Source organism: Pan paniscus, chromosome 7 (genome assembly GCF_029289425.2).
Source record: "Pan paniscus chromosome 7, NHGRI_mPanPan1-v2.0_pri, whole genome shotgun sequence".
In the NCBI taxonomy this organism is placed as follows: domain Eukaryota; kingdom Metazoa; phylum Chordata; class Mammalia; order Primates; family Hominidae; genus Pan; species Pan paniscus.
In genome coordinates, this window is record NC_073256.2 from 67,444,252 (window position 1) to 67,457,942 (window position 13,691).

A 13,691-nucleotide genomic window follows, 5' to 3' on the forward strand; every position below is an offset into this window, starting at 1 on the left:
TTCAAGAACAAAGTCAAAATAAAACATTTTCAGACAGAAAAAAGTAAGAGTTAGCTACCGTCTTTCATTAAAATAATTTGAAAAGATGTACTTTAGGCAAAAGGAAATTGAGACAGTCCAAAATGAAGAAGAAATAATGAGCAAAAAACAAGTGTAAGTGGGAGTAAAACTAAGCATTGGTTAGATAAATAATAGTTATGGTGTACCATAGGGGCTTAAAATTATATAGTTCAAACACAATAATGACTCCAGAGTTTATCGAAGTATTCTAAAGTGGCTTGTATCAAGTAGGAAGAAACTAACTTTAGAAGTTTGTAAGTTAGGTGAGTGCATTAAAATGTCGAGAGTAATCACTGAGAGCAGAAAAAATAAATATATAACTTTCAAACTAATAATGGACAAAAAACGAAACAATAATCAATCCTAAAAAATGGAGAAAAAAAACTTGATAGATATATAGCACAAAATATCACTCTATAGTAACAATGAAAATGAAAAGAAGGCAATGCTTCAAGTAAAATTCAAAGACTGCCAGAGTAACTTTTAAGAAACTCAGCTATATGTTGTTTATAAGAAACACACCTAAAACATAAGGATACAAAAAAGGTTGACAATAAGAATAGAAAGATATACTAGGTGACTACTCACCAAAAGAGAACTGCTAAATGAGTATCAGACAAAATAGACTTGGAAGCAAAGAATATTACTAAAGATAAAGAGTGCTCCTACATGATGTTAAAGGTTCAAATCACCAAATGGACATAATCCACATATTATCACACTGAAATAAAGCAAAAATCAAAAGAATTAACAAGAAAAAAGCTGACATTCTACCATCAAAATGAGAGTTTTTGCCAAGTCTCTCTCCACAGTTGATAGATGATGTGGGTACACACACAAATTTACTTAGGCTATATTGAATTTGAACACAATTTTAACTCATTCAATTAGCATTAACAGAACACTACAATGAACATCTGCAGAACATTCTTTGTAAACACACCATGCTATTTACTTAAAAATGACCATACAAAGGCAGTAAAATAAGAAATAAGGCTCCACCGTCATTCTTCACAGAATTAGAAAAAACAATTCTAAAATTCATATGGAACCAAAAAAGAGCCCACATAGCCAAAGTAAGACTAATTAAGCAAAAAGAACATATCTGGAGATGTCACACTACCTGATTTCAAACTATACTATAAGGCTGCAGTCACCAAAACAGCATGGTACTGGTATAAAAATAGGCACATAAACCAATGGAATAGAATAGAGAACTCAGAGAAATAAACCCAAATACTTACAGACAACTGATCTTTGACAAAGCAAACAAAAACAAAGTGGGGAAAGGACACCCTTTTCAGCAAGTGGTGCTGGGATAATCAGCTAGCCACACACAGGAGAATGAAACTGGATCCTCATCTCTCATCTTATACAAAAATCAACTCAAGATGGATTAAGGACTTAAATATAAGACCTGAAACTTAAAAATTCTAGAAGTTAACATCGGAAAAACCCTTCTAGATATTGGCATAGGCAAGGATTTCATGACCAAGAACCCAAAGCAAATGCAATAAAAACAAAGATAAATAGCCGGGACTTAGTTAAACTAAAGAGCTTTTGCATGGCAAAAGGAACAGTCAGCAGAGTAAACAGACAACCCACAGAGTGGGAGAAAATCTTCACAATCTGTATGTCTAACAAATGACTAATATCCAGAATCTCCAACAAACTTAAATCAGTAAGAAAAAAACAATCCCATCAAAAAGTGGGCTAAGGACATGAATAGACAATTCTCAAAAGATGTACAAATGCAAAAAAATTAGCCAGGCGCGGTGGCAGGCACCTGTAATCCCAGCTACTTGGGAGGCTGAGGCAGGAGAATGGCGTGAACCCAGGAGGCGGAGTTTGCAGTGAGCCGAGATCACGCCACTGCACTCCAGCCTGGGCGACAGAGCGAGACTGTCTCAAAAAAAAAAAAACTTGTACAAATGGCCAACAAACATGAAAACGTGACAAAAAAGCTCAACACCACTAATGATGAGGGAAATGTAAATCATAACCACAATGCGATACCACCTTACTCCTGCAAGAATGGCCATAATAAAAAAACAGTAGATGTTGCCATGGATGCGGTGATCAGGGAACGCTTCTACACTGCTGGTGGGAACGTAAACTAGTACAACCACTACGGAAAAGAGTGTGGAGATTCCTTAAAGAACTAAAAGTAGAACTACCATTTGATCCAGCAATCCCACTACTGGGTATTTACCCAGAGGAAAAGTAGTCATTATACAAAAAAGATACTTGCACATGCATGTTTATAGCAGCACAATTCACAATTGTGAAATCATGGAACCAACCTAAATGCCCATCAATCAACGAGTCGGTAAAGAAACTCTGGTGTGTATGTATATATATATATATGTATATATATATATATATATATATATATATATATATATATATATATACACACACGATGGAATACTACTCAGCCATAAAAAGGAATGAATCAATAGCATTTGCAGCGACCTGGATGAGATTGGAGATTATTATTCTAAGGGAAGTAACTCAAAAATGGAAAAATCAAATATCGTGATAACATCTATGTTCTCACTGATATGTGGGAACTAAGCTATGAGGCTGTAAAGGCATAAGAATACAATGGACTTTGGGGATGTAGGGGGAAGAACGGGAGGAGGGTGAGGGATAAGACTACAAATAGGGTGCAGTGTATACTGCTCTGGTGATGGGTGCACCAAAATCTCACAAAGCACCACTGAAGAACTTACTCATGTAACCAAATACCACCTGTTCCCCAATAAGCTATGGAAAAATTAAAAAATTAAAATAAAGAAATAAGGCTGCTCTTGCTCATCACTATTCAGTTACACTGGAGGACACAACTGGCAAATCTGGTAAAATAAAAAAACCCAGAAGAAAAAAAATAAAACTGTCTAAAATTTATTCAAATATATGATTTCCTATACAGAAAACCTAAAAGAATCAAAAGAGATAGTATTGGATTTAATCAATGTACAAAAACCAATAAAAGGAATAAAATACAATTTTAATAAACTACAACATCATTGAAAAATATAAAATATCTGCAACTAAATCTGACAAAAGATATTAGATCTTAGAGCCAAACCATACTTAATAAGTCCTAACTAAAAAAAAGAGAAGTGCCATATTCATGGACTGGAGGACTGCCTATCATAAACATGTTAATTCTTGCATAAACTGATCTATAAATTCAAAGTGATTCTCAAGGAACTCCCAAAGAAGAGTGTGTGTGTGCATGTGTATGTAATCTGAGAAGCCAATTCTGAAATTTAGATTAAAGTCTACAGTCTACAGGTTCAAGAAACTCCTAGCATATAAAGTGAAGGGATTTATCTTCCTAGATCAAGAATTATTGTAAATCTCCAGTAAATAAAATTGTGTAGTGTCGGCAACGGGTTATATAAACTGACTAATAAAACAAAAAAGAAAGCCTAGACACATAGCAAAAATATATGAAAACTTACAATAAAGTTAACACTGCAGATCAGAGAAGAAAAAAGGAACTTCAAAACATGGTCCTCAAACAGTTGATCAATAAAGTAAAAAAAGAAACTGGACTATTAGTTCTCACCATACACAAACATCAATTCCAGCTATTGTGCAGATTTAAATGTGAAAGGCAAAATCACAGACCTTCTGTAAGAAAATATAGGTTAATATTTCCATGACCTTGAGACTGAGGGTGAAGGAAGATGAATCTGACAATTAAAATTGAAAATGTCAATTCATCAAAAAACATCATAAACAGAGTAAGAAACCATAAACTGAGAAAAGATACTTGCAACACATATAATTGACAGTGGAATATATCTAGACTGCAAAAGGAAATCCCACAAAACAATTTTTTAAAAGAAACTACCCAATAAAAAAATTTACAGAAGACTTGAACAGCACTTTGCAGAAAGGAATCCTAAAACCAAGAAACACTTGAAGATAAAACTCCCTTAATAAATAACCTTTATAAGTAACAAAGTCCCCTAAGAAGATACGTCACACTACTAAACAGGCAAAAGTCTGTCATGTGTAGGTGAAGATGTGGAATAACTGGGACATTTAGACATTGCTAGAAGAAACATACTGTTAAACTATTTTGGGAAGCAAATTTGCACCATCTAGGTAAAAGTGAATAGAAATGATTTCCTATGACCCAGTAATTCTACTCCTAGATGTACACCCTAAGCAGACTCTCACACATGTAGTCACAGGACATATAAAAGAATGTTCACAACTGAACTATTCGAGGGAACAAAAAATGTCCACCAACAGTAGAATAAACTGTGAAGTGTGAATGTAACAGAACAACATACGACATGGGGCAATCTCAGAAAGGTAATGTGAAAAAGAGAGCTGCTGAATGCGTACAGTAGGATCCTAGCATATATGAAGCCAAATACATTGTTTAGAGATGCAGGCACGTGATTGAGAACAAAAAGGCAGATTATGATAAACACAAAATCCCTCCTCCTGAGAAGGGAGGGATTAAGATGTGGATGGGAAGGGGCACACAGGAGACTGTAAAGCTATTAGTTGAACCTAATGGGTACACACACGTACCTGCATGCACACTAAATTATTTCTTATATTTCATGAATATTTTATAAATTTCCCTATTTTATAAAAATAAATTTTAAAAAACTTCCATACTCTTCAGAAGTGGCAATAGTCAAAAGACAGTGAGATGTCCAAATAAAGACAATTGTATGCCATAATTGAGCATATCCATAGGTGTACTGAGATTGCCTAAATTTAAGAAGAAGACAAACATAAAAGTCAGGCCATGGGAGAAAAATGCTTAATTACATGTAATTGTTTATTTAAAATAATTTTCCAAGTCTTCCAATGATTTAACAGGCTTTGCTTCACTTTTATCATCTCAAACAGCTATAAATCAACACACTTTTTGTATTTTATTTTACTACTATGTATGCTATTTTAATAACATTTTTCTTTATTAATACTAGAACCAAATATTATTGACCAATAAGCAGTATAGATTTAAATTATCTTCTTGGGTTGGTCTGAGGTTGCTGATGGATTCTTGGGATTGATCTGATGCTAGAAGCTATCTTAGGCCCTGTCTCTAACTCACTGTATGTTTCAGGCAAAACATGCCACGGTTCTAGGTCTGTTTTCTCATCTGCAAAATAAACACCCAAATTAGATGATACTTATTGTTTTAACTAGCTATAAAATTCCAATACTATATTCCCCATCATTTTCACTTACTTTTACTTAATCTTTATTTGCTACTTTTCCACCTATAAAGCGTAATTTTCCATACTCAAGTAAACATAAATTCATTAAAAAATAAACACAAACCCAAAATATTCTTATTCTAATATATCTGCATTAATAGATAAAAAGGCTTTAGCTTTAATTTTCATTTTTCATTTCTACCTCTTAAAGTCAATGATAAACTCACAAGTGTAAAATGAATGCATTTAAAAACATAAAAGATACATTTCAATGACAAGAAATATGCAATGATCATGAAAATCTACTGTACACTTTGCCACGGTCAAAGAATGAAAGACAATATGGAAAAGCCAATCTTCAAATATATCCTTAACAAAAACTCTCTCCTGCATAGTAAAAGCATCATCTAAACAGCAGCTCCAACCAAAAAAAAAAAAAAAAAAAAAAAAAAAACAAGCAGGGGAGATAACTTTCTCCAGGTTTTCCAGATAAAAACATGTGGTCACCAGGAATTCAAGGTAACTAGGTACTTCAAAAGCCACATTTAATTCAAAATAAAATGAGCATTTCTGACAGATGACAACAGTATGAAACTGATTTTTTTCTTTCCTAGATACAAAAATGATATGGGGCATTTCTTAACAGTTTAGTAATCGTCTAAGAATAATTGTAGAAATAACCCCAATTCCACCATCCCAGCCACTGGTATAAAACAAATACCTTCCATGAAACTGTCTTTCACATAACTAAAATATCCTCACTTACTTGGAACAATTTCATGCTTACACATGATCACGAACATTTGTTTTTAGATGTTGTGGAATTACTGGAGCTGAGATTTCTGAAACAATATCTGAATCTTAGCAGAGAGATAATAATCCTTTCACTATACATTGCTTGGGCTTCCTTAACCAAATCTGAGTAACTACTGTAATAATAATGCTGGTGGTAGTCCATGATACTCTCAAATTTTTCCCTTTAAGAAATATATAATCCATGTAACTCTAGCAAATATGTTACATTGTACACTTTCTTAACAAGGAATGGCTGTTTTCAGGCCTTATTAGGAAAACAAATAAACAAACAATGGCAGTTACTACCTGTTTTTTATCACTGATAAGCTAAAATAAAGCTCAAATATGGACAGTTTAACTGTGTGATATTAAGTAAAAAATGAAAACCATTATAGTTTTACCAAAAGAAACACAAAAAATATGGGAAGGAGTGAAATGAACATGGCATAGGTCCCAAAGATTACACTATGATTCTGAACAGGATTTTCAAAACAAAGGGTATCTACATACAATTTCTGTGAATATTTCTTATACTAGATAGATCAAAAGCAAATGTAGGCTCAGCCCTACCTTGTCAAAGATAAATATTCAGATAAACTAGAAGTTCCATCTGCTAAAGTGCATCCGCTGACCAGGTCTACCCTGGCCCTGCTACTTACAGCCATCCAAGAAAGTGGCCTCACTCATGCTCATTCACTCGTTCTGTGTCCTATCAAGAGTCACACATAACAATGGTTTTGCTTTTTTTAAAAAACCAAATACTTTATACAGTGAACTACAGAAAAAACAATTCTAAATATACTTTTAAAATTCTATAGAGTTAAGATAACCTCATTTTTTTAAATACTGAAAATGTAAAGGGTCCATATAAAGAGTTGTATTAAGTATATACTTTGTTTTAATAATTCACTTGCTGTGCTCTTAAAATCTCTATGAGAGAGGCAGATATTTTACCCATGTCTTTTGGCAAGAGATTCAAAAGCAAAAGTAGCAGGGCTGTAAAATTTCATAAAATTTGTGGGATTTTTTAAAGCTAAATTATTCAATATCTTGTATTGTTATTGCACTCATATATTGCCCGGAATATATATACAGCAACCCAACAACAGTGATTGCAACAAAAGTAAGGTAAATAGTCTACAAAGCATTTGACTTCCTTATTAGATAAATGAAGTTTTCATAGAGGAAATGCAAACAACTGCAATTCAGATCAGGTTATATAAGCTTAACAATTATTTAAACCATATATAAAATTAAATCTAACCCTCATCACTACAAATCTGTAAGGAATCAGAAAAGGATTTATAGTACACAAGTCTTGACTACTGTTGCATTCCACTTTGAAATCACTCTGAGCTAAAACAACATTTTTCCAAGATTTAAAGAAAAATAGATTTTATAAAAGGGATTCTTTTATTCACTGAATACATCATTTGTGTTGCTGACAGAAACAAGTGATTTTTTTTCCACTATAATTTGCTCTGATGAAAGAAATAATTCTCTCTTTTAACTCCTAACAAATGCTACATTTTCAAGACTAAAGGAATTATCAGTAGGCATTCTTTCTTCTTGATCTAAGTTATTTGTCTCTAAAATATGTCAAGTAAGCTTTTAAAGATTCAGGGAGGGGCAGCTTCATGATTTTTTCTCTCAGTAAATTTTGAGGTGGCTCCTCTGGCTTCATTGCTTCATTGTGATCTTTTTCTTCCTCTTCTTTGTTATCCTCTTCCATTTTTTCATCCTCTTCACTGTCTAGAGGCTGAGGAATAAGCTGATTACCCACAAATACGTAAGTGTTAATTCTCTGTTTAACTCTCTTTCTTTTCCTTTTGGGTGGAGCCCTTTGAGGAATCCCCTTGGCCTGCATCTCATCATTTATGAAATTTCTAAGTGTGCGTCGAATGTAAATACGAGCCAAGTCTTGCAGATTCCTGACAGCACAGGGAGCTAAAAACAAACATAAAACACAAGAAAGAAAATATTAACAATAAAACATTATCTATTGTTTATTTTTTTTCACAGAACAAAATGTGTTTCTTAGCATATTTTAGAAAATACAGAAAATATGAAAACTCTACCTTTCATCTAACAAAGGTTTTGGAGTAGTCATTATATGCCAAGGACCGATGGATAGCACTGAAGTTAAAATGTACAGGGGCATGTGTGTGTGTCTGTGTGTTGGCATTTATATGCATAAAAGTTCTCTGGAAGCATAAGAATTTGGAAACAGGGTACATGACTGTGAAGTAATTAGGAGACAAGACCAGGAGACTATCCTGTGTATCTTTTATACTTTTTGATGTATAAATCATATGAAAAGTACTATTTATTCATAACAACAGATGTGAGAACCCATCCCATATGAAGTTTTTGTTTGTTTTGAAACAAGGTCTCACTACAGCCCAGGCTGAAGTGTGATGGCACAATCATGGCTTACTGGAGCCTCAACCACCCAGGCTCAGGTGATCCTCCTGCCTCAGTCTCCCAAGTAGCTGGGACATAAGCACACGCCAGCACACCTGGATAATTTTTAAATTATTTGTTGAAACGGGATCTCACTACATTGCCTAGGCAGGTCTCTTTAACTCCTGAGCTCATGTGATCCTCTCATCTCAGCCTCCCCAAATATTGGGGTTACAGGTGTAAGCCATCATGCCCGGCCCTCTACATGTAAAAATATACAAAAACCATCTGCTCTGCCCATCTTCCAAAATTGTTCACTAAGTTATTTAACATTCATCATCAAGTAAGTATTAACCTATATCTGCCACGCGCCCATGCAGACACACTGGATGATTTAGACTACCAAGTTCTGCACTCCCTGCACTTATGCAACTTGCATCATCAGGGAGGAGTTGCTAAACAAAAATAAATTATAAAGAAGAAAAATAAGGAATACAAGAAAAAAATCAAAACGCCAATGATATGATAGAAAGTGGGGTTCTGGTTTCTTTTTTCTTTTTTTTTTTTGAGACGGAGTTTCACTCTGTCACCAGGCTGGAGTGCAGTGGCGTGATCTCAGCTACTGCAACCTCCACCTCCCGGGTTCAAGCGATTCTCCTGCCTCAGCCTCCCGAGTAGCTGGGACTACAGGCGTGTGCCACCACACCAGTGTAATTTTTTTGTATTTTTAGTACAGATGGGGTTTCACCATGTTAGTCAGGATGGTCTCAATCTCCTGACCTCGTGATCCGCCCACCTTGGCCTCCCAAAGTGCTGGGATTACAGGCGTGAGCCACCACGCCTGGCCCTGGTTGCTTTCTATTGGGTGGTCATAAAGGTCTCCCTGAGAAGATCCTGTCCTAGCTAAGATCTAGATGATATAACAGCCATGTAAACATCTTGGGGGCAGAGGGAACCTAAAAGGTAAAAGAGCTTAGCATGTTCAAGGAGCCGAAGGAAGACTAGTGCAGATGAAGTTGGGAGCACGAGATCAGCTGGAATACTTTGGTAATCCACTAGAAATATGAACACACTCTGACGGAGGGTGGCAGTATAGATGGGAGAGATGGACAAATTTCAGGTATAATATATTTTGAAGATAGGATGGAAATGGATTGGCTGTAGGGGATGAGGGAGGGAAAAAAAAATAATCAAGGAAAACATCTAAGGTTTTGGCCTGAGCAACTGGGCAGATGCTGGTATCAGTGACTGACATGACAAAGATACAGGGGAGAACAGGTTGAGAAGAAAATTTTAAAGTGTACTTACTTTGTGTTAGATGTGAATTGTCTATCATTTATCCAAAGTGGAGATTTCAGAGATAATAATAACTACAATGTTATACTCGTCACTATTTTCAATGTTTTACAAGTAATAACTGAATGCTAGGAGATTACGTACTGAATGCAGGTTTTGACTGCAGAGTGTATGCTGCCTTTCCCACCATAAGCCACCATAAGATCATGACTCTGGAGCTCAGGGGCAAGGTCGGGGCTGGAGATGCTAATCTCATGTCATCAGCCCATCGTGACATGCAAAGACCAAGAGTAGAAGAAAGCACCCAGAACTAAGCCTGAGAGAGCTCTGTAAAGGGACAGAGTGAAGAATAAATCTACCCTAAGGTTTTAGAAATTATAAAGGAGCTAGGAAATAGAAACTATATCAGTCTTTTCCGCTGATCTTGGCTCTTGAATTTTTCTGTTACTGGTATTCTCTGTCAACACTGTAATTATGTTCTTCCTTTGCCAATACTGTAATTATGTTCTTCCTTTGCCAACACTGTGTGCTATTCCAGCGATGTATCTTTCAATCCTAAATCATCAGAGGAATACCTGAAATTTATCAAGACCAACTGGACCCAGCATGGAAAAAGATTCAGACTTGACTTCAGTAGCTGCTAACACTCAGGACTCCTAAAGTAGCATTCATGTGAGCTTCATTTAAAAGTTCTTTTGGGCCAGGCACAATGGCTCAAGCCTGTAATCCCAGCACTTTGAGAGGCTGAAGCAGGTGGATCACTTGAGCCCATGATCTTGAGACCACTCTGGGCAACATGGCGAAATCCTGTCTCTACAAAAAAGAGAAAAATTAGCCGGGCATGGTGGTACACGCCTGTATTCCCAGCTAGTCAGCAGGCTGAGATGGGAGGATCATCTGAGTCTGGGTAGGTCGAGGCTGCAGTGAGCCATGGTCATGCCACTGCACTCCAGCCTGGGCAACAAGAGTGAGCCCCTGTCTCAAACAATTAATAAAAAAAGTTCTTTTGAATGACACAAAACCTTTTAGATAAGTCTCAGTCCTAATTATTTAAACATCCTCCATATTGTCTATTCCTTAACGGTCTCATTTGCAATGCCTCCAGTTATGAGATTAGGATTTAACAGATAAGACAATACTAATCCTGACTGCTAGGAAAACTTATTTTAAATTTAAATAGAAAAAGAGGGAATCCTCCCTAACTCATTTTATGAGGACAGCATCATCCTGATACCAAAACCTGGCACAGACACAACAAAAAAAGAAAATTTCAGGCCAATATCCCTGATGAACATCGATGCAAAAATCCTCAATAAAATACTGGCAAACCGAATCCAGCAGCACATCTAAAAGCTTATCCACCACAATCAAGTCTGCTTCATCCCTGGGATGCAAGGATGATTCAACATATGCAAATCAATAAACATAATCCATCACATAAATAGAACCAATGACAAAAAACCATATGACTATCTCAGCAGATGCAGAAAAGGCCTTCGACAAAATTCCACACCCCTTCATGCTAAAAAATCTCAATAAACTAGGTATCGATGGAATGTATCTCAAAATAATAAGAGCTATTTATGACAAACCCACAGCCAATATCATACTGAATGGGCAAAAACTGGAAGCATTCCCTTTGAAAACCAGCACAAGACAAGGATGTACTCTCTCACCACTCCTATTCAACATAGTATTGGAAGTTCTGGCCAAGGCAATCAGACAAGAGAAAGAAATAAAGCGTAGTCAAATAGGAAGAGAGGAAGTCAAATTGTCTCTGTTTGCAGATGACATGATTGTATATTTAGAAAACCCCCTCGTCTCAGCCCAAAATCTCCTTAAGCTGATTAGCAACTTTAGCAAAGTCTCAGATACAAAATCAACGTGCAAAAATCACTAGCATTCCTATACATCAATAACAGACAAACAGAAAGCCAAATCATGAGTGAACTCCCATTCACAATTGCTACTAAGAGAATAAAATACCTAGGAATACAACTTACAAGGGATGTGAAGGACCTCTTCAAGGAGAACAACAAATCACTGCTCAAGGAAATAAGAGAGGGCACAAACAAATGGAAAAACATTCCATGTTCATGGATAGGAAGAATCAATATCATGAAAATGGCCATACTGTCCATAGTAATTTATAGATTCAATGCTATCCCCATCAAGCTACCACTGACTTCCTTCACAGAACTGGAAAAAACTACTTTAAACTTCATATGGAACCGAAAGAGCCTGCATAGCCAAGACAATCTTAAACAAAAAGAACAAAGCTGGAGGCATCACACTACCTGACTTCAAACTATACCACAAGACTACAGTAACCAAAGCGGCATGGTATGGTACCGAAACAGATATACAGACCAATGGAAGAGAACAGAGACCTCAGAAATAACACTACACATCTACAACCATCTTATCTTTGACAAACCTGACAAAAACAAGCAATGATGAAAAGATTCCCTATTTAATAAATGGTGTTGGGAAAACTGGCTAGCCATATGCAGAAAACTGAAACTGCACCCCTTCCTTATATCTTACACAAAAATCAACTCAAGATGGATTAAAGACTTAAATCTAAGACATAAAACCATAAAAATCCTAGAAGAAAACCTAGGCAATACCATTCAGGACACAGGCATGGGCAAAGACTTTATGTCTGAAACACCAAAAGCAATGGCAACAAAAGCCAAAATTGACAAATTGTATCTAATTAAACTAAAGAGCTTCTGCACAGCAAAATAAACTATCATCAGAGTGAACAGACAACCTACAGAATGGGAGAAAAATTCTGCAATCTATCCATCTGACAAAGGGCTAACATGCAGAATCTACAAAGAACTTAAATTTACAAGAAAAAAACAACCCCATCAAAAAGTGGGCAAAGGATATGAACAGACACTTCTCAAAATAAGATATTTATGCAACCAACAAGCATACGAAAATGCTCATCATCACTGGTCGTTAAAGAAATGCAAATCAAAACCACAATGAAACACCATTTCACGCCAATTAGAATGCAATCATTAAAAAGTCAGGAAACAACAGATGCTCGAGAGGATGAGGAGAAATAGGAACACTTTTACACTGTTGGTGGGAGTGTAAATTAGTTCAACCATTGTTCAACCATTGTGGAGGACAGTGTGGCGATTCCTCAAGGATCTAGAACTAGAAATAACATTTGACCCAGCAATCCCGTTACTGGGTATATACCCAAAGGATTATAAATCATTCTACTATAAAGACACATGCACATGTATGTTTACTGCAGCACTATTCACAAGAGCAAAGACTTGGAACCAACCAAAATGTCCATCAATGATATGCTGGATAAAGAAAATGTGGCACATATATACCATGGAATACTATGCAGCCATAAAAAAAGGATGAGTTCATGTCCTTTGCAGGAACATGGATGAAGCTGGAAACCATCATTCTCAGCAAACTATCACAAGAACCAAAAACCAAACACTGCATGTTCTCACTCATAACTGGGAGTTGAACAATGAGAACACATGGACACAGGTAGGGGAAGATCACCACACCAGGGCCTGTCAACGGATGGGGGGCTAGGGGACGGGAGGGATAGCATTAGGAGAAATACCTAATGTAGGTCATGGGTTGATGGGTGCAGCAAACCACCATGGCACATGTATACCTATGTAACAAAACTGCACATTCTGCACATGTACCCCAGAACTTAAAATATAATAAAAAATAAAATAAACTTTTACTCCAAAATTACAGTTCAGGTTATCTCTAACACACACATTAGGCTCCATTTGTTTCCCAAAAGGTAGGCTGTATGTAGATTGTATAGGAGCCTAGGAGTCAGAAATCATTTTTGTTAACATAGATTGAAAAGGGCATTTTATTTACATTGAACCATATAAAACTAATGATTTGGGGGTCTTTCATGACCTTCAA

General features: G+C 36.1%; 1 protein-coding gene across 5 annotated transcripts in view; it reads right to left on the reverse strand.

Moving 5' to 3' along the window:
* Positions 1 to 4,858: 4,858 nt before the first annotated feature.
* The window catches only part of PCMTD1 (protein-L-isoaspartate (D-aspartate) O-methyltransferase domain containing 1), an 80,950-nt gene continuing 72,117 nt past the window's right edge, over positions 4,859 to 13,691 (reverse strand). For all 5 annotated transcript variants that reach the window (XM_008976876.4, XM_008976874.4, XM_008976868.6 and 2 more), the window contains one exon: positions 4,859 to 8,006. In XM_008976876.4, the coding sequence (XP_008975124.4) occupies positions 7,639 to 8,006 (368 nt within the window). In that variant the 3' untranslated portion in view covers positions 4,859 to 7,638. The remainder of the gene's footprint in view (positions 8,007 to 13,691) is intronic.